At 40.7% G+C, this 21,343-nt stretch overlaps 1 protein-coding gene across 2 annotated transcripts in view; it reads left to right on the top strand.

Annotated features, from left to right (window-relative positions):
* The window catches only part of PDSS2 (decaprenyl diphosphate synthase subunit 2), a 209,698-nt gene extending 190,944 nt beyond the window's left edge, over nucleotides 1-18,754 (top strand). The window contains exon 9 of one of the 2 annotated variants that reach the window (XR_012902618.1): nucleotides 16,014-16,111. Coding sequence is in view for 1 of the 2 variants with exons in the window: in XM_006123168.4 (XP_006123230.1) it covers nucleotides 16,014-16,172 (159 nt within the window). In the remaining variant the exon portion in view is untranslated. Of the gene's footprint in view, nucleotides 1-16,013 lie in introns of both variants that reach the window. The other variant, XM_006123168.4, reaches the window with a different exon arrangement.
* Nucleotides 18,755-21,343: the final 2,589 nt, after the last annotated feature.

The raw sequence follows: 21,343 nt of genomic DNA, 5'->3' as shown, positions 1-21,343 counted from the left end.
GGTACATGTAGACTGTAATAACCCCCCCCCCCCCCCCCCAATACTAAGTCTTAGAGCCCAGGTAAGTTGACTCGAGCTGACAGGGCTTAGACTGCCAGGCTAAAAATTGTAATGTAGACCCTCCTCACTTGCAGGGTTTCCAAACTTAGGTATTAACCTAAGCCCAAATGTCTACATTGCAACTCTTATCCCTTCAAGCCTGAACTCTGGGAGCCTGAGTCAATTAGATGTACTCTAATTTTACATGAATGGGAGTGGATTTCAAAGTTGACTATTAACAGTATCATGAAATATTTCCTTGGCACTGTTGATAATACCAAGAAATATTTCCTTATTGCCCTACAGTTCATTAACTTGACTTTTGTTTTCTTATTATTGGACATGGTAAAAACAAGGACTAAGCATCATTTCATTTGCTGCATCATTCAGGCTTCTTCTACCTCAGTCTAGACCCCTTTAATCTTTCTCCTTTCAAAGGTTAAATAATCCTACTTTCCAAAATCTTTTTGTACTCGAAGTTCTGCCATACCTTTAATTATGTTTGGTCTTTAGTCTCCCGTGTATTTTTATTAAAGTTAAAATCACCAACTCTGGCCACAGTACATCAAAAAGGCATGCCATTTTAATATCTATACTATTTCCTTTTTAGTACACTGAAATAGCATACTTGTTTTAACTAATTACTAAAATCCTTTCTGCTTTAATTTATACATACATATTATGGAGAGATGTAATTCTGTTTGTTTAGTTGGTCTTCCCAAGCATATTTTACATTCTCATAAGATTTTCAATTAAAAATAATAAATGAAGGTAAGATTGAGATCCACCTGTTCCCTGTGTCTGCTTTTAGGGGTTTATTTTTGCGTGGTATAAAATATCTTCCCATACCTTTTTATTCCTATGTCTATGTCTGCTCTTTCATTTGCACATTAGACGCACGTTTTAAAATTGCCATGCTAAGTCTACACTGACCAGAGAAGAGTCTGTTTTTCCAATATATCAATCTTACTGTCAGAAGGACTTTGATATTACACAAAGCTTATCTTAAGGTTGTCGTGCCTGAAGCATTTTCTCACAAAGCGGATAATCAGCCTCTGAATGCCCTGTTCATTTTTTTTTTTACTTCACCATCACTACCACATCCAGACAAATTATTGATCCATCATCACATTGTATGAAAGCATCTTCCTGAGATGAAAAAGTAGTTTTACCTCTGTTTTAGTATTAAGTGCCTCAAGTCGCACAAAAGAGAGTAGTAATAAAATTGAGGCAGATGCTATTTGTGTCTCTGCTGGAGACAGCAGATCAGTGAATCTTGGTAAAATCTTTTCTTCTTACCCTCATTCGTCTCTCTTATTATGACAAAACATCTCAGTCATTTTCCAGAATCACCTTTATCTGCTTCACCTTTTCCTTACTATGCACAGCAAGTAACATAGTGCTACTAAAACCATGTGTCCCTGATGAATTATTTATTTATTATTTGTATTACAATATCTCCTAGTGGCAATGTACAAATACAGGTTGGACCTTCCTTGTCCTGCACCCTTGAGACCTGACCCATCCTGAATGTGGGAATTTGCCGTATATGGGAAGGTCCTATGCCACTGCCTCCCAGGATGCTGCCCCTCCCTGCAACTGACTCCGCTTTGACCCCACGGCCCCTGGGCTCCAGCCTGAAGGGCTTGTACTTGGGCTCCCAAGAATGGAGCTCCCCAGCTTCTGTGGTGCTACTTCTCCTCCGTCCAACTGGAAAGCCCCAGGGATGGGGCTTTCTGGCTGCTCCAATTCTGCCATGCTCCCCCGGGGATCCCTGGGGACAGGGCTTGCTGGCTGCCCCGCTTTTGTCGCTCACTCATCCTGCTGCTGCCCTGCTGGGCCAGGACTCCCCAGGGAGGGAGCTCCTCAGACTCCATGGTGCTGCTTCTCCCCTGCCCGAGTGCATATCCCTGCTGGGGATGGAGCACCAGACCCACTGCTGCCCCACCTAGCCAGGGCTCCCCAGGGACAGTTTCCCAGCTATGTAGTCCTGCTTCTCCCCCGCCCGATCCAGGCTCCCCAGCGATGTGGTTCACGCTTCCAGATGCTGAGGCTCTCTGATCCAGTAACATATGTGGTCCTGCTGGATCACAGATGTTGCTGGACTAGAGAGTCCTAGATTTTGGAGGTTCAACCTGTATCTATTAAGAGAGAGAGTTCCTGCCCTGAGTAATTTAATTTAAGTAGACCCCCCCCCCCCGCACGCACACGCGTGCAGACACACACGCACACAGAGGCAACCAAAGTACAAACTGAGGAAATTACTTCTCCGATGTCATGCAACAGTTCTGTGGCCAAGTGATGTGTAGAATTTTAGACCTCTATCATAGAGTTCTGTTGCCTATTTTCTGGTCCACAGTGCATCGAGTTATATGCAAGGGTAATTAATTTTTCAACCAGTTATTATTGTGTAACAGAAATGCATGGGCATTTTCCTTGATGCCATTTCCTGAAGGGATGGAATTAAACAGAGCAGAACTTTTTAAAATCTTGACATGTGACCTTATTCATTTGCTCTGCTAGAGATTGCTTTCTTTCAGATTGGCATGGAAATCATGGCATGTGTTGATATACTTTGTGAGTGTATTCATTTATGTATGAAGCAATGTACATGTAGGATGTTAACTTGGGAAACAGATTTTGTACCTATGCTGGAAGTAGGTTACCTGAGAAATGATGTACCAAGTAGCATTTACATGGCATGAAACTAATACTGGCTTAAGATGTGAGGGAGAAAGAGCCAAAGAAAAGGTGGGAAAAGGTGACATTTAAGGAAATAAGGGTTCTTGAAGATGCCATACTGCCAATCAAATAATAACAATAATAAAATTAACTTAGTTCAGTCAATAGCTGTCACCCTTCACAAAGTTCAGAATTGACTACCATAGACAGTACATTAACTGCCACAACACTGTTGGCAGAACAGTTTTGCAATCTTATGGTGTACATAACAATAGTCCCACAATGTTCGACTTCATTAAGTACCAAAGAATCATCATAATTCAGTCCATGGAACTACAGAGCATCCTATTCACTGCTTTTCGGAAGCAAGCCAGTAAAGTGGAAAGGATGGAGGATTCTTGTTCAGCTATAATGTTTTTCTATTAAGCTTTATTTCAGCAGGATTGCATAGCCACTGCCACTAATTCCTTTGGTGATTCTATAATTAAATAATGTATACATCTAAAAAAGCTCCATTTTAATGCAGATATTTTAAATATCTAATATTTAAATGCTAGGCATTTATAATCAGCAAGTCCAGATAATTTGAATCCAAGAGTTTTAAAAGAGCTGACTGAGGAACTCACTAGACCATAAATGTTGATTTTCAGTAAGTCCTGGAACATCGAGAAAGTTTGAGAAAATTGGAAAAAGCTAACATGCCAATATTTATACAAAAGATAAATGGGATGACCCAAGTAATTATAGGCCTGTTGGTCTAACATTGATCCTAGGCAAGATAATGAAGCAGCTGATATGAAACTCAATAAGTAATTAATAGGAGGATGATTGAATTAATCCCATCAACATGGGTTTTTGGAAAGTGGATCCTGGCAAACTAACTTGCTATCTGTTTTTGGTGAATTTATAAATTTGTTTGAGAAAAGTAATAGTGAGATATACTTAGACTTTTGTAAGGCATTTGATTTTGTACTATGTGAGATTTTGATTAAAAACTAAAATTATATAAAATTATCACAGAGTGACAGTAGGAACTCATGTTCACATGATTATTCACCATGACCCCCAGAGTCACTGCTTTCTAAGATAAAATCTGCATTGTATAGGTATGGCATATGTTCTTTGTTCCTAGATGTATACATTTACATTTAGCCATATTAAAATGCATATTGTTTGTGTGTACCCCATCTACCAAGTGATCCAGATCACTGTGAATCAATGATGTGTCCTCTATATTATTCACCATTCCCAATTTTTGGGTCATCTGCAAACATTTCCAGTGATGATTTTCAGTTTTCTTCCAGGTAATTAATAAATAAGTTAAATGGCAAACAGCTAATAACTGATCCCTGCATGAACAAACTGGAAATACACACATTTGTGATTCCCCATTTACAATTACATTTTGAGACCTAAAAGACAGTTTTTAATCCATTTAATGTGTGCCTTGTTAATTTTATATCATTCTCGTTTTTAATCAAAATACAGTGCTGGTACTAGGTGAAGCACTTCATAAGGTTTTAACAGGGTTTAAAAGAGAACTAGATAAATTCATGGAGGTTATGTCCATTAATGGCTATTAGCCAAGATGGGTAAGGAATGGTGTCCCTAGCTTCTGTTTGTCAGAGGGTGGAGATGGATTGCGGGAGAGATCCCTTGATCATTACCTGTTCAGTAAAAAACAGGTAAAAATCGGACAGATTAATTGTCATCCAGTGTTCTGGAAGTTCCACAGTGCTCCACGACTTTTATTGAAAATTAATGTTCATGGCCCAGTAAGCTCTTCAGCCAACTCTTCTAAAACTCTTGAATGTAAGTTATCTCAACTTATTTCAGCTATAAAAAGATAACGCAAGTTATCTCAGCTATAAAAATGTCTAACATTAGTGGCTTCTGATTTACATTTTTCTGAAAAGAGTGTTAGCACTATATGATCTGATACATCATCTGTGTTATTCCTAAATACTGGACAGAAATATTTACTGAAATATCTGTCTTTTCTGCAGTATTATTGATAATTCTTCCATTTCCACAAAATAATTGACCAGTACCAGTGTTAGGATTCTTTTAGCTCCTAATATATTTTCAAAATTCCTCTTTATTATCCTTTGCCCTACTGGCCATAGATTTCTCCCTTTCTTCCCTTAGCAATTTTCTAGAATTCCTAATTTCTGAATTTGTATTCATTATTAACTTTCCATTTCTTCCATTTGTTGTGTGTGTATATCTGCATATTTATTTTATTTGTATAGGTGCCTTCACTTTCCCTTTACATCAGTTCAATTTTTAACAAGAAAGACCTTCTTTCTTGTTGGTTGGATTGCACCTTTTTGTGCATCTAATTAAGGTATTCTTAAAAGATTGCAAATTATCATTCACATTTTTCTAATTAAATTCTTCCTCTCAGCTGATATGGCATTTTTTAAATTGGCCCTGGTAAAACACCAAGAATGTATATATTACTGGTCTGTACTTTATTCCGCTTGCACATTATAACTGCAATCAAGGCATGATCACTTCTACCTAAGATACCATTAATTTTTAGTTCTGTGGTCAGTTCCTCTTTATACATTGGGTCATGGTCTAATAAAGAATTCCCCATGTTGGCTTTGATGCTTCTTGAGTAAGGAAATTGTCATGTGTAATGTTTAGAAATTCCAAGGATGTTTTGACAGCATGACACCTCTGGCATATGTCACTCAAATTGAAATCCCCCATGATCACACTGGTTTTTTTTCCACTACACATTCTATAAATTGGTGCTTCAGGAGGTAGTCAGCCTGTTCCCTAATGTGATTTGGTGTCCATAGCAGACAGCAACAAAACCCCATCTTGTGCTTTATCTATTAGAACATTGATCCATAAGCATTCAAGACCACTGGATGCTTAAACAGGAGAATACTAAGTAGGAGTGGAGAGATATAAGATGGATGAGGTAATATCTTTTATTGGACTAACTTCTGTTGGTGAGAGAAAAGTTTTGGAGCTTGCACAGCTAGATACTCTGAGACTCACAGTGAAATGCAAGGTGGAACAGATTGTTTAGAATAAGTACCGTGAATTAGCATATATAACCCACACTGGAGTATAACCCACACTCATGTATAACCCACGGCTTTTCCTGATTGTGTAGAAAAAGTCTTAGATAACCCACGGATGAGTATAACCCGTGGGTTCTATACGCTAATTCACGGTGATTGCACATACCACCTGCCAACGGGGGGGGAGGGGAGAACGGAGAGCACAGCACAGGCACGCTGGCCGGCCTGCGGGACAGGAACTGCACTTGCCCCCAGGTCCCATGCAGCCGCAGCCAGGCACAACCCACCATCCTCCAGGCGGGGGAATGGAGAGCACAGCGCAGGCTTGAGAGTAAAAATAAATGTGTATACCCTGCGAGGGGAGCGGGGTTTGTAAAAATGTGTATAACCCACTGGTTATATACGCTAATTTACGGTAGTTCGCACAAATTCTAGTCAGGGATCATTTGAGGTAGAGTGGCCAGCCAGTCATAGCTTTATCCTCTCTTTTTTGTCCTCTGACTTTATGCCTTAGAGTAGTGTTTCTCAACCAGTGGTACGAGTACCCTTAGAAGTACTCGAGAGAAGTCTGGGGGGGTACATCAACACAACTGAAATTTGGAGAAAAATGAATTTTTGTTTTACATTTTACAGTGCTTTATTATTTTTGTACTTTTACACCCAAATATTTCATCGCCCGCCCAGCTACGATTAAGTTGTTTAAACAAATGTGTTGCAATGGTAGAAAAAAAAATCGTGTCTCTGAAAACTGTAGGTACTGGGGTACCCCCTTTTTTTGAAAAAGGGGTACTTTATTAAAAAAAGGTTGAGAAACGCTGCCTTAGAGCGATAATGATAGACTCAAGGAACTCAATCTATTTAGCTTAAAGAGAAGGTTAAAGGATTACAGTCAGGGACATCCACTGGGCTCTCAGGATGTATGTCTACATAGCAAAGAAACGTGATTGGAGCCAACTTGGGTTTGGGCTGCAGAACTGTTTCATTGCCGTGTACACTTCTGGGCTCAGCATGGAGCCCAACTTCTGGAACATTCCCACCTCGAAGGATCCTAGAGCTTATGCTCTAGCCTGAACCTGGAAGTCTTAGTCTACGCAGCAGTGAAACAGCTCTGCAGCCTGAACCCAAAGAGGCTGGCATGGGTGTCTAGTTGCTATGTATCTAGTTGCTTACTCTTCACAGCCGTAAGTTCCAACCTGCCACCCAGTGATCTGTTAACAATCACCAGAACTACAAGCTGAACACTGGCTGAACTCCAGGGGTTCTGTTTCTTTCCTGTTTCTTTTTTAAACCAAACGGTGGAACAGGAAGTTGTCAGAGTAACTGTTTTCCCCCTACTTAGGGCTGTCTCCCCTGCCCTATCTGCTTCTACTACCCACTTCTTCCCACTCAAACACCAGAATCTAATATTCTGGCATCATGTTCTGACCATGAGGTCAGACCATCCACCTCTTGGTTGTGATAGTGACTTGATTGCATTCTGTAAGTATCTAGATGAGGAACAAACATTTGAGAATGGGTTCTTTGATTTAGCTGAAAAGGGTACAACAAAACACAACAGCTAGAAATTGAAGCTAGACAAATTCAGACCAGAAATGAAGTGTGAATTTGACAGTGTAATTAGCCATTGGAACAATTTGTCAAGGGTCATGGTGGATTCTCCATCACTGGCAATGTTTAAAATAAGATGGGATGTTTTGTTAATGCTGTGCTCTCAGAATTAGTTTGGGGAGGTTCTGTGGCCTGTATTACACAGGAGGTCAGACAAGATCAAGGTGTTTCAAACTCTGGATTGTGGCTTGTAAGAACAAGCCACTAGCTGATAGAGAGACACTTGGCCTGTACCTGCAGAGGCGCAGGTAAAAAAATCTCAGCTTTCATTGGCTGTGGATCGCTGTTCCTGGCCAATGGGAATTGCAGTCACCCATACTTGTGGAGGCACAGGTAAATAAAGCATCTCGCAGCCAGCTAGTGGTTTGCCCTTGCAAGCCACAACTCATGAAAACCCCTGCGCTAGATGATTAGAATGGTCCCTTCAGGCTATGGAATCTATTAAATTAAGTTGGCAATATTACAAGAGATTACTAAAACCATTCAAAATAGGAGCTTTTCTACTTGGTTAGAATTAGTCATATTTTAAGTTGTTGAACTTTGTGTTATATGCAGGATGCTGTAATTTTTTGACTTTTAGGTGTGTTTTTTTTTAAATGCCTATTCCTAAATGAGCCCTTGACTGCATCATAATGAAAGGTAGAAAAGCTATTTAATCAAATCTAGGCCTGCCTCTAATGAGAGTTTGTCAGAGACTTTGAAGGATTTAAAATCCACCCCAATGTTTTTATTAAGACACAAATAAGTCTCTGGGTGTTAGTATAAATATTGAGTTGATAATATGTAATACGACTAACAATAACAGCAACTTGTGGCACTGTGTAAAAGTACAATAAAATGAAGTCACACGTATTTTTGAAGAAACACTTTTTACTACTTACTGTCTGATTTGAAATCACGCCAGTGTTAGGATTACTGCACAAAGGTACGAGTCCTTGTATTGCTGTTCAGAAGAGAGGGAGAGCACAAAGAAGAATTGTTGTGTTGTGGTGTTTTCTGAAACCTCTGAAGAACCTATACACTTTGTCAATGCAAATGGATGAATGATTTCCTATACTTGTTAATCAAATGCACTATTAAAATCATGTTATGGCTGGAGTGTGACTCCAAAAGCAAGATTTCATCACTATTTCCATTTTAACATTTTTTCAGGTGCTCGAAGTTTTTAAAGGTTTCTTCTTGGTGTCCCTGGTTTCTTCGGGTGTCCCTAGTCTGCTGGGGGGTCCAGCGCCAGCAGACCAGGGACACCTCCAGCAGACCAGCAGACCAGGGACACCCCCAGCAGACCAGCAGACCAGGGTCACCTACCGGGCAGCGCCCCAGCTGTTCTGTCCCAGGCTCCAGATTCAGCAGCTGTTGAAACTGATCAGGCTGATTCCAGGAAGCTGGGGGCAGAGCAACTCTGCCTCCCGCTTCCTGTAGTCAGCCCCTGGTCAGTTTCAGTGGCAGCAGCTGAATCTGGAGCCAGTTCCGACTTACATACAAATTCAACTTAAGAACAAACCTATAGTCCCTATCTTGTACGTAACCCGGGGACTGCCTGTATTCAAATTTAGCATTCTGTTAATGTACTTTTGTACAGGGAATTATGTATGTTAACATATATTGGGCAAAATTCATCTATCCTTCCAATTCAAGTGACATCCTAGTCTGTATATTGCCAGGAAAGATGAAAGAAATTTTTTATTAGAGCATTTTATACATTATGAAGTGATGCACTTAAAATAAATAAATGTCTGGCTCCTATTTGGGGAAGAAAGAAGAGGAGGGAAGATTTTAACTGTGTGTCCAACCACAAAAACAGATCAAGTATATAACAGTTAATGTTGAAACATTCCAAGATACCTGAAAAGCAAAAGGACAGGGTAGAAAGTATAATTGGCATTTCAAGGTAAGATTTTAACAATCTAAATATTAATGTTTATTGAGGCAGAATGCTCCCACGAGAGAGAAAACAAATTTAGAAAAGCTAGCAAGTAACATTGTAAACATTTAATGCATTAGTTAAACACTTGACCACAGATCAATTTAAGTTTGTTTTATTCTAGCAAGTATCATACATCTCAGAAGTAAACAGAATGTATTAGATCAGTTCAGGAATAAAGGAAACTCACAATCTTTGAAGATCTCAGACCTAAACAGAAAATCTAACTACAGGATCATTCTCCTTAGATATTGTTTCTGAACTTATTTGCTGATATCTTGTCCCGGAAAGTACATGAATATTTAACTGAATTTGAGAAGAAAAAAATATTAGGGCCTTAATTTTTTTCATAAATCGTGATTTCTTGAACTTTACACTTTACGTTTTTAGTGAGTGTAAAAGAATAAAATATTTACATCTCTGTACAGTCTGTCTTCCAAAGCTGGGAGAAGTCTGTTCTTTTACATAAGTCTGATTGAGTCAGAACATTTACCAATAGTCTTCTCTCCTAGAAGTCCTGTCCCTTTACTTAAATTGGATCTTTTTAAACATTGCAAAAGAAATCAGGAAAAAAATCTTTCAAAAAACTTGATAGGCTCTAGAATTGTTCCTGCTTGCTGAAATATTTATGACCCATCTCCTGCAAATGTTTTTTCTGGTTCTCTCGTGTTAGCATATTTTTAGGTTAAGTCAGAGTTACTCAACTTTGGAAGCACCAGGAGCCATCATGAAACTGATAGCACATGCTGAGGGCTGCAACATAAGTGTGGTTATATATATATATATATATATATATATATATATATATATATATATATATATGCAAATAGCTTATTTCACACTGACGGGCACAAACACAAAGATTAAGGTAAGACTACACCACACGCAGGGCTCATTTAAGTCAGTTCTGTTGATATTAATAAAATGCAATTTTAACCCAATTTCTAGCCTTACGACAGCACTTTTAATGAGCAGTGACAACAGTCTAGGAATTAAACTACTAAAACGTATATCAACAGAAGACCATTATATTGACTACTTTTTTTTGGCTCCAGTCTGCGAGCTGCATGTTGAGCCCTGATTAAACCCTAACTGCACTGCAGGCCACAAACAAACAGGCCGTGGGTCGCATGTGGCCCACAGGCTGCGTGTTAAGTAGCCCTGGATTAAGTTATGACTTTTGTAGACTTTTTGCATAAACTCTTCCTTCCAAGAGGAATCCAACATGATTCTGCTTGGTCTGCCACTTCCTCCACATTTGTGCTATGGCTGACAACTTTCCTATTTTCTCTCTTAAATTTCACTTTACATATGCCAGTTTTGTCTTGAATAGACAATTTTACCATGAGAATTGAGTAGCTTGAGTAACTGGAATGGTGAATAGTGATTGCTTTACTTCTAGATTACTGGTTCAATCCAGCTGAATCTGATAACATCCAAAGGGTGTTGCCATCAGATAAGGCACTAGTCAGCTATACAAAATGAACTACTAGTTTCAAAATCTATTTTTCACTCAGTGACACCCAGTAATCACAGCTGGCACACTTCTGACAAATCAGAGAGGTAGATATTGCCAAAGTTTGTTAGTGCCAATGTTGAATGCCCCTTGTATTTTAAATGTGCCCTAGTACGTAGTACTGAAAAAGTGAATGCTACAAAATGAAAGCAGCAGGTGAAGCCCAAGTTATTTTGGTCTGTACAGATGTCTTCATGACATTGGGTGATCATTTTTCCTCACGAAAAACCTATCCTAGTTGTACCTTAATTTTCCAGTAAGGAACAACTACTAACTACAGTAAACTTCCGATAATCCGGCACCTTTAGGACCCAGGGGGTGCTGGATTATCAGATATGCCTATCGGAAGGGGGGGCTATGAGGGCTCTGGGGTGGGGTGGGGGAGATGGGGGCGCGGTGCTGCAGGACCAACCTGGCAACACCCCAGCTGCTCTGCCTCAGGCGTCCCCAAGTCAGCCGCTGCAGAAACTGACCAGCGGCTGACACCGGGAAGCCCGGGACAGAGCAGCTCCAATTGTCCAGCTGCCTGGAGCACTTCCGGGTTCCAGGTGGTGCCGGACTAGCAGGGATGCTGGACAACTGGAGTTTTACTGTACTCTCATAATTTTCCAGGGCTTGATGGGAGGGTTCTGTTCACTAGAAGGCAGAGCACATCATGACCATGGGTGAAGCAAGTCTCAAATCTATGCTGCCTGACAGCTGTCAGAAATCCAACCTGATCCATTTTACCTGCATTCTGAACCATGTGCTGGAAGGGGGATAAGAATTGTATTAATAGTGGTGACAGGTGGTAAAGGAAGAACCTGCTTGTGCAGATTGGCTGGAGAGTAGTGCTGATGGCACTGTGAGTTGAATAGGCAGTGGAAAGGCAGGTGGTCTGCCAGTAGAAATGGAATTATGCGATATTACTCTGTTCAGAAGTTGGAAGAGAGAAAAAGTGGGGTTCTTAATTATTTTGTTTAATGAATGTACATAGCTACCTATAGTCATAACACCTGGGGCTTTTTAAGCTCTTTAGATGTCAAATGGTCAATATGTGGGTACCTCTAAGTCAGGGCTGGGCAAAAATACAGCCCGAGGGCCAGATCCAGCCTGTGAACCCACAGGATCCAGCTTGGGGATGCAGCGGGGACTCAGGCAGACTCCCTGCTTGCCCCGCCCCCATCCACTCCTCAGAAAAGCAGCTGCTGTGGCCATTTTCTCAGCTGTGAGCCTGTGGGAGGGGGCAGTGGTGCTTCATACCCTCAGCACAATCCCATTAGCCGATTTCTGGCCAACTCCCTCACTTGCCCACCATGGAGTGTCAGACTTCCAGTAGTGACACTGGACATACATTCCATGCTCCAGGGCGAGGGAATCAGAAAAGAAGCAGTGACTGAGACAGGAATTCTCAAAGGTATTTCTTCAAAAAGGCAGTGAGTGAAGCACGACTCCCCCTCCCCTCAGGCTCTTATTCACCAATGCACATGGCTTCGGCAGCACAGGCAGGTAGGATGCCTAGAAAAGGTGCCTGACTGCTAGCTGGGAGTCATCCAGGTAAGTCTCCTGGCCAGAGCCTGCCTATGGCATGCCCACCCCACCCTCTGCCCCTGCAACCCAGACAACCCAAACCTGTCCTCTTCCTGAATCCATACCACTTCCCAGACCCTGCACCCCAATCCCCTGCCCTGGGTCACAACCCAAACCCCTGCACCTCAGTCCAGTGCCCCAGGTCACAACTGCCTCCTTCACCAAAATTCCCAGACCTCACATTCCCTCTTCTACCCCAATCCCTCTGTATCCATCCTCCATCCTAGACTCCGCACCTCCTCCATTAATATTATGGAAGGGTACGGTCCTTGACCACTTTCCAAAATCTTGAAATGGCCCCCATCAAAAATTACTGCCCACCTCTGCTCTAAAGAAAGCCCATGACACTGAGAAAGTAATGCTGGCAATTCAGGAGTGGCTCTCTTTCCTCCAAATCTATTTTAAACCAATATCCTCACATTGTGTTTGAGAGCACTGAGCTGTCTTTGGATGAGATTTAGAGCTAGGATTCCTTCTGTTGATGATCTTAAAGGTCTTCTGACACTTCTTGGAAGAGTAGAGTTAGGGACATTAGCCTGGGCAATATTCAGTTTGTGTAATCATGTTTTATATATCTAAAGTTTCTCCGGTAGTTTTAATACAACAGATACAAAGTTCACGTTGGCTATGTCTAGACTACAGGCTTCTTTCAGAAGATCTTCCGAGAAAACTTCTTCCGAAAGAGAGTGTCCACACTGCAAAAGTATATCGAAAAAGTGGTCTGCTTTTTTGAAAAAGAGTGTCCAGACTGAATGGAAGCTCTCTTGCATGTAAGCTGTGATTGCTATGGATGGAATGGCCACCAGAGCACCTGTGCTTTTTTCTCTTTCCTCTTTTTTTGAAAGAACTCCCTCTTCACTGTCCACACACACCTTTTTGCAAAAGAGCACTTTTGCAAAAAGGCTTCTTCCTCATAGAATGAGGATTACAAATGCCAGAAAAACCCCTCTGTTCTTTTGATTTTCTTGCGGAAGAACGCAATTGCAGTGTGGACGGTCCTCAAGTTTTGTCGGAAAAAAGGCCGTTTTGGTTGTGCTGTGCGGTGCGCTCCTACAATGTTGAGTATTATTGTAAAGATGCCTGTATTTCAGTGGTGGGTGAATTAATCCTATGAACAGAGAGAAGACGAAAAATCCATATAGAGATTAGAAAGATTTTTTTGGAAAGGAAATTAATGAGATTGAACATGATAAAGAAGTATACAAATAATGAATAGCACACAGAAGGAAAACTAGCCACTTGTATTTATCCTGTCTCATAATATCAGAAGCTCCTATTTTTTCATAACACAACATTGAAATTGAAAGACATCAAATTTAAAATTGAGGTTAAGTGATTAGCATGTATATGGATAACAAATATTGCTAAGAATGTTTAAAAGTTCTTAAGAACTAAAAACTCTCATCTTTCAGGGCATAAGCTAAATAACTTATGGGGTTAAAAAGAAACTTTCCCTATGAGCAGGATATGCCATCCTGCTGCCAGCCTCCTGCATGGGATCCTGCTTAATCGGTTAACTAGTTAAATGTAAGGTTTAACCGGTTAACTGATTAACCGGGATTTTACATCACTAGTAAATAGTTATACAAGACATGCTTGTGGATGGGTTGAGTTCTCAGTTTGCCTTTGACAGAATGTGCACGCCTTATGCTAGTCTCCAAATTTTTCCCTTTTCTGGGGTTTGGCTTTATTGGCTGCTGAAAAGCAATAACAGACTGTAAACCTCAAACTATGCTTCCTCTTGTAGCTAGACTGTCCCTAAGGTTTTCCTCCAAGATTGTCTTTCTGGTCCATTGTCGCCAACAATCTCTTTCTGCATCCCTAATACCCTGGGTTGTATTAATGAGCTTCAGTCCATCAACAGACTTTTAGCATGTTCATGTAAATTGTAAACCCTACTGTTAGGTTGGGTCAACCAAAGAACCCAGTTAAAATGCCTTTCTCTCACTTGACTCCATCCATCCTTCATGGCTGTGGATATGTGGGTGATTTACACAGACAAGAAAAGGTGTTGAATTAACTGAACAGTGCACTTCTGCTTCAGGAGAAATACTCTTCCAAAGCACAATACATGAAAACTCTATCTTAAAGTGGGGAATAAATTGTTTATGAATTGAGACTTGCACACTAAAGTACTATAACATGCTTTCAGCCAAGTACATCCTCAAATACTTATAATGAATTCACTCTAGTATGTATTTAGATAAGAAAAGTTATTCATTTATATATAAGTACAACTGCTTATATAAAATGGATGACTTACAGTTCTGGTTCTCAGATACTTCCCCGTCATTTAAACGAGATATGTTAGTGTTATTTTGGTGTATATAATATTGAATAGAAGTGATTTGTGGTGATGTGTACTGTAATATATCACAGAGAAAAAAATTTTTATATAATATTTCTATGTATTTAATAAAACATGTGACATGTTGATTCAATGACCATGAGATACTACCATTAAACCATGTGCAATACATTAGCTAGAGAATGTGTTGCCTAGGCCCGAGGACCCTGCAAGAACTCAGGCTGCAGCCTGAACCTGAATGTCTACTCTACAGTCAAATAGCCCATTAGCCCATTCAGCTGGCAGGGGCAAGCCCCAGGTGTCTAATTCCAGTAAACATACCCTAAGACAAATAGATGAGAGACCTGGGTTTAATTCCTGGCCTTTCACTCCTTTGTTGGATTGGGATGGTTGTGAAGGCTACAGGTTAAAAGCAATCAAACAGTAATGATTTGTAAAAATAAGATTTCATCTCTTTCTATTGATGCTCTCAGGACACTGTTCATCATACAAACAATTTTAAATATATTTTAATGAAAGACCACCATAAAGAACTCAAAATGTAGTCATATAAAAAGCATACAAACTGTTGCCTGACATTTTATCCAAGTTTTACACTTGCCAATTTTCTCCAGCAATTTGCGAAAAAATGTTTATTATCCCATGGAAAAAATTTTCTATTTAATATTTGGATATAATTTTCCTTAGTCATCATCCCTCGTAAGTGCATTGCATTTGCATAGCAGAGTTGATGGCAGAATTGAGTTTGTTCTATTTTTTGAGGAAATTTGCTGTTGTCTAACAAATATTAAACAAATTTAATCACATGACTAAACAGCAATATTTTTAAGTTATATAAAAGATGGAGAGATGAGTGTGCATTTTCTTACAATAAATATGGAATTTATATGTATGAACTATGAAAATCTGTATTCATAAAAACATAATATATGAAATATAACATTTGTCTTTATAAATCCATTTTTTGACCTTTGATACCCATGTATGGGGTGCAAGAAAAGAAGTGCTTGGTTAATATGTTGACTTGGTGTGATGTACAAAAACTGTCTTATGCACCTTTGTTGCATACACAGTTGTAAACTATAGCATTTTTAATTATAAAGAAGTGGTGTAGTTTAAATTGATTGGGATTTTATTGTAGTTAAAAGCTGAAATAGAGGAGCTTTATATTTGAGAATAGTATGGGAGCTTCTGAGCAATTCGACTTTAGCTGTCCTCTTTACTTCAAGATGTAATGTAAATACTGAGTCATTACTTTATCTTTAGAAATAATTATATACCAAATATTGTCAAAACTGATTTTATTATGTATGTGTTTTCTAACAGTTGCAAGAAGCAATCAAGGCTGGCAAAGGTGTGACTTCAGCTATTGACCTATGTCATTACCATGGAAACAGAGCACTGGAGGCCCTGGAGAGCTTCCCTCCCTCTGAGGCCAGATCTGCTTTGGAAAACATGGTTTATGCTGTGACCAGATTTTCATGACATACAATTAAAAAAAAGACAAGTTCTTGTTCTTTTGCAGAAAACAACTAGATGGATAGTGGCTGGGAAAAGGCAAAAAAAAAAAATCCTGTATTTTTCAAGAACTAAATTTGCTAGTTGCTTCCTCCTCCCTCTTCCCCCATTTACCGCATTGCTACATGAACATGCATTCTTTGGAAATGTTATAAACAAAATTAGGGGAAAAAGGTCAAACAGTTTTCACTTGCCATGCCAGAAGCATACTTGAGGCTGCACCAGTAGAAATAATTAATGAGACTCACTTCTGTGACCTCAGCAAATGGACAGGAAATAAGTCCTTATTGATTGGACATAGCCAGGGATGGCGCCAATGTGGTGGCCTGTGGTTTTCCTGCACTAGAGAGGACAGAGGGGGGCCTGAAGCTGCAGGTGTCAGGAAAAACACTTTCTAAAACTGCCAGAGAGGGGCTGTTTAAGTCAAGAATTAATGTACCAATTTATCAACATGAAGGGCAGTTCAGTAAATTAACACGGAAAAATCCTTTATTTGTCTATATGCAGTTATGTCGCCTCACACTGTTTTTATGTATTCCAAAGTAAAATTACTCTGTGCCTAATGCTTTCAGTATTTGAGAAACTTGCTGAGAATATGTGTCAAGCATGGTAAGTAGGAGCTTTAAATTATTTAATCAAATATTAATTTGGCTCTGTTAAGAGAATTGATTGCCTGTGTTTTTATACTGTATGTATAAAATACTTTGCCTTGGCTCAGAGAATGAGGTTTTCAACACTTTAAGGGGGAAAAAAGTCTTCCCTCCAAATCAAGCAATTTGTTTCAGAACAATTGTACCCTAAATCATTTCTCAGATTTATGTGACACTTGTTTTCACTTAAGTCAAATAAATGTGAATTTGTAATGTTTAGCATCAATCTTTTGGCAGAAAGGAACGAGGAATAGTCTTCTATTAGCACAGTTTTTTTACTCTTCTAAATAAATTTATAGAACAAGAGAAGTTTTTCTAACCTTCGTTTGTCAGATTTTAAATCCAATTACAGAAAGAATATAAGGTATATCAGAAGTCTGCAATTTGACACTGTCTCTAGTTTGTTCATAGGAGATGATTTTTGTGGTTTGCATGCATGCAATCTGAGAACTTCGTTGACAAGAAGGCTGAGTTTACATAAATGATCTAGATTGAGACTCAGCTACCTTTCTTCCTTCTGTGGTGTAATTACAGCCCAATCTGGAGACAGCTAGCACAGCAAACAGATTTCATTACATCGCTCACTCAAACATTAAGTGGAGTTATTTCTGTTAAATTTTACTGCTCTTCTCAAAAAAAAAAAAAAGTAAGGTGTCACAATTTTTTTTATCATGGGCTAGCATGTTGCATTCAGCTGAAAGGAAAATAAAAAGCTACATATATTAAAGCATTGTCAAAATAGATACATATATAATATATGTGCACAGTGTACTTGAGACATTTGTGTTCTTGCTCAGATTTATACAAGTTCAGTTTCAATGCTTTTGACGGTGAGCTGAATTCTTTGAGATTGTTTTCCCTCGCTACTCTTATTGAAAGACTATTCCAGAACATTGCTCCTTTGATAATTAGAAACTTTCTTGTAATCTTCAGCCTAAATTTTATTCATGGCCAATTTATATCAACTTGTTCTTGTGCCAACATTGTTCTTTAACAATGACTGCTGTGAATTATCATGCTTTCTGCACTTTTTAGAAATATATATTTCTGTTTCTAACATCTCCTTCTTCTTTATCACATGTGAGCCATGAAGGCTTATCAGTCCCCCATCCCCTTCAAACTCCTTTCCCTGCTCTGTCCACTCATATCCTGAAAGATAAGCATCACCGCATCCTTCACAGTTCTAGTCAACATCACTCCTGAACTGGTTAGAGCAGTGTTTCCCAATTTTATTTGGCCATGGAACCCTTTTCAGAATTTCAAGGAACCCCTAGGTTTGTCAAGGAAAAAAAAAGAGGGAACCCACCAATGCATGAAAATCACATTCGTTCCCCCAAGACCCCACCCCTTTGAGGTCCCATCCTCTCTGTTCTCCTTCTCTCCATCACTTGCTATCCCCAGCACTTATACTCTCTCACTGGGTTGAGACAGGAGGTGTGGGCTCTGGGGTGGGAATGAGGGATTTGGGTGTGGGAAGGGGTGAGAAGTGCAAGCTCTGGGAGGAAATTTGAATGCAGGAGAAGGGGATGCTGGCTCAGGGAGGGGGCTCCAGGCTCGGGAGTATTGGGCTCAGGTGGAAGGTTAGGTTCCAAGCAAGTCACAGGCTTGTGGATGTGGGAGTGCAGGAGTTTGTGTTAGATATGTGAAGGGCTCAGGGCAAGGAGGCTGAGAGTATGACAGGCTCAGGACACAAATTTGTGATGTGTGGATGGTGCAGGAGTGTTGTGGCAGAAGACTGAGGATGTGGGGATGCAGGAGTTTGGGGATGTAAGAGGCTCAGATTTGGGGTCAGATGGTACAGGAGTGTTATGATGCTGCAGTGAGATGGGGATTTGGCCCCAATTGGGGGCATGTTGGCCAAGCTTCATTTTTAAATAAAATATTATGTCAAACTGAAAAGGTTTTAGCATTGTCTTCATTTATGAGAAGGGTGGGGAATCTGTTTTGAGTCAAGGGTCACTGACTCACAGAGAAGTCAGTCGGGGCCACACAAGTGAGATGCAAAATAACCCCTCCAAAACCTCCACGCCTCACTAATGTGGTCCCAACTGTGCTGGTGTGGGCAGAGGACAGGGTGCTAGTGGGTGCTGGGGCCGAGAAGAGGGTGCTGTGGGGTGGCAGGGTGCTGGGGCAGGATGCTGGGGTCAGGGACATGGTCCTGCTGGGCACTGGGGTGGGTGGCAGGGTGCTGGGGCCAGGGACAAGGTGGTGCTGGGTGCTAAGGTGAATGGCAGGGTGCTGGGGCTGGCGACAGGGTGCTGCTGGGTGCTGGGGATAGTGCTGGTGGGGGCAGGGGACAGGGTACTCATGGGGGTTCTGGACAGGGGACAGGGGCAGCTGGGACCAGTACCTGACAATCCTGCAGCACCTCTGGGTTCCGGGAAAAGTGTGACTGCAGTTCCCCTCCCCAAACAGCTGGCGTGTGCGCTGCCTGAACATCAGGGGCTGTTGCACCCCAGCAACTTACTTCTGCAATGCCGTCTGGGGCGGGGAGGAGGGAGAGTGCAGTGAGTCCCAGGGCAGAGCGCGCTGCCTGCACTGTTGGAGCTGCGCAGCCTCAGGTCTCCTGACATCCCCCTCACCACGCAGAAAGGCCGCAGAACTAAGTTACTGGGTGCCACAGCCCCAGCTGTTCAGGCAGCATGCGCTGGCTCCTTTAGGGAGGGGAAGTGCTTCCCTCCCTGCTCTGGGTCACATGGGGTCATCCCTGTCTGGAACCCCCATAATGTGCCAGCTGAGAGCAACTGTTCACCTCTGCCCCGCCTCTCTATGCTTCTGCGTTGCCAGGGAGAAAAGAGAAACAAGTGTGCTGCTGCTTTAAAAAGCTGGCTAGCCGGCACTCTCTCTTTCAGAGGCGGCGGAGGAGGGCTGGCTCCTCGCAGAACCCCTACTTTCGCTTCGTGGAACCTCAGGCTTCCACGGAGCACCAATTGCAAAACACTAGGTTAGAGTGATCAGTGCAGAGCAACATGCAGCTCTAGTATATTTGGGGTGCTATATTAGAAATAAAAACTGTAAAGCATTACATACACTGTGCTCCCAGACAAAGAGAGATTGAGATAATATCAGAGAACTGTTTAGAATCACCATTTGTTATAAAACTAAAAAATAAAGGGTAAAGTTAGGGACATAAGCCCTTTCCATGTTGTCTGTTTTTCCTAATCTTCAGCATCACTGCAAGCCCAAGCACAGCACCTCATGACAGAAGTAGTTTCTTTCATTTAATACCCCTACATCGCTCATCCTGAATTATACCCTAACTACTATATTGCGGGTGCCACTTTACAGGCACAAAACCACAGCTAAACTACATTCTTGTCTCTCAACAAACTACACTACTTACACAAACTTGTGCCCCTTCCAGAAAATAAACTGGGTATGCCATAGAATGGTTGCATAACCTAGTGCAAGCCAGTATAACTTCAAGGTCTGTTTCCCCACCTCTGTAAAATGGAGACAGCTACTTATTACAAAGCTGTGAAAATTAGTTATTTAATGTTGGGTGGGGGTAAGATAATTGGATGTAAGTTGTTATTCAATTAGCATGTTATTCTTCTAATGGAACCATAAATTGTTACTTCTTTGGAAAGTTTAGGAGAACATTCTTCTCCCCCACTATTCCCATCATGGTTAGGGTTGCCAAGTGTCCGGTTTTGTACTGGACAGTCCAGTATTTGAGCTTTCTGTTCAGGAAACAAATTGAGAAAATATAAATGTCCGGTATTTTCTAAATAAGATGTAATGTAGATTGTGATGTAATGTCAAGCGTGTCCGATATTTTTGTTGAAACCATCTGGCAACCCTAATCATGGTGACTATGGGAGGACAAGGTGTGGACTCCTGCTCCCCAGCTTTGTGAGAAAGATGTTGGAAAGGGGAATCTCCCACTAACTGTAGTTGGGAAGAGGGTCGTCTTTTCTTAATTATTTTCCCTTCAGCTTCACATGAAGGATTTCCAGTGGTTCAGTGCTAATTGGGCCTATTTGTACTGAACGCAGCTTTGATTAACCTGTGCCTAAAGTCAGACATAGGGAGTGGAGCATGCGGTACTCCAGTTTTTGTTTATAAATAAAATAAAAGGTTGTCTTTCCCCTTTTAAATTTAACGCAAAAGTTAAATAGGTTAGGATTTTATCTGTGATATTCCCTCCATTTTTTTTAAATTTCTTTGAGCAGATTGTGTTTTCTTTTCACAGATGCAAAAGGCTGTGGCATATAATTGTGTTGTCAAATAAATTTGGCTAGAAGAAGATTCCTGTGTAAGATCTCGGGTTGCAATTGCTGCTTATCAGCTAGTGAAATGTCAGGTAGTATCTACATTTACCAGGGATCGATGCTGCCACGATCAATGCAATGGGGATTACTCTAGTGGATCTAGTGAAGACTCACTAACTCAACCATAGAGTGTCTCCAATCACGCAGATACCATGGTAAGTCGACGTAAGCTACATCGACTTCAGCTACATAATTCACATAGCTGAAGTATCAT

Source organism: Pelodiscus sinensis, chromosome 3, assembly GCF_049634645.1.
Source record: "Pelodiscus sinensis isolate JC-2024 chromosome 3, ASM4963464v1, whole genome shotgun sequence".
Taxonomy (NCBI): domain Eukaryota; kingdom Metazoa; phylum Chordata; order Testudines; family Trionychidae; genus Pelodiscus; species Pelodiscus sinensis.
Note: the sequence above shows the minus strand (reverse complement) of the source record. Positions and strands in the feature narration are given on the sequence as shown.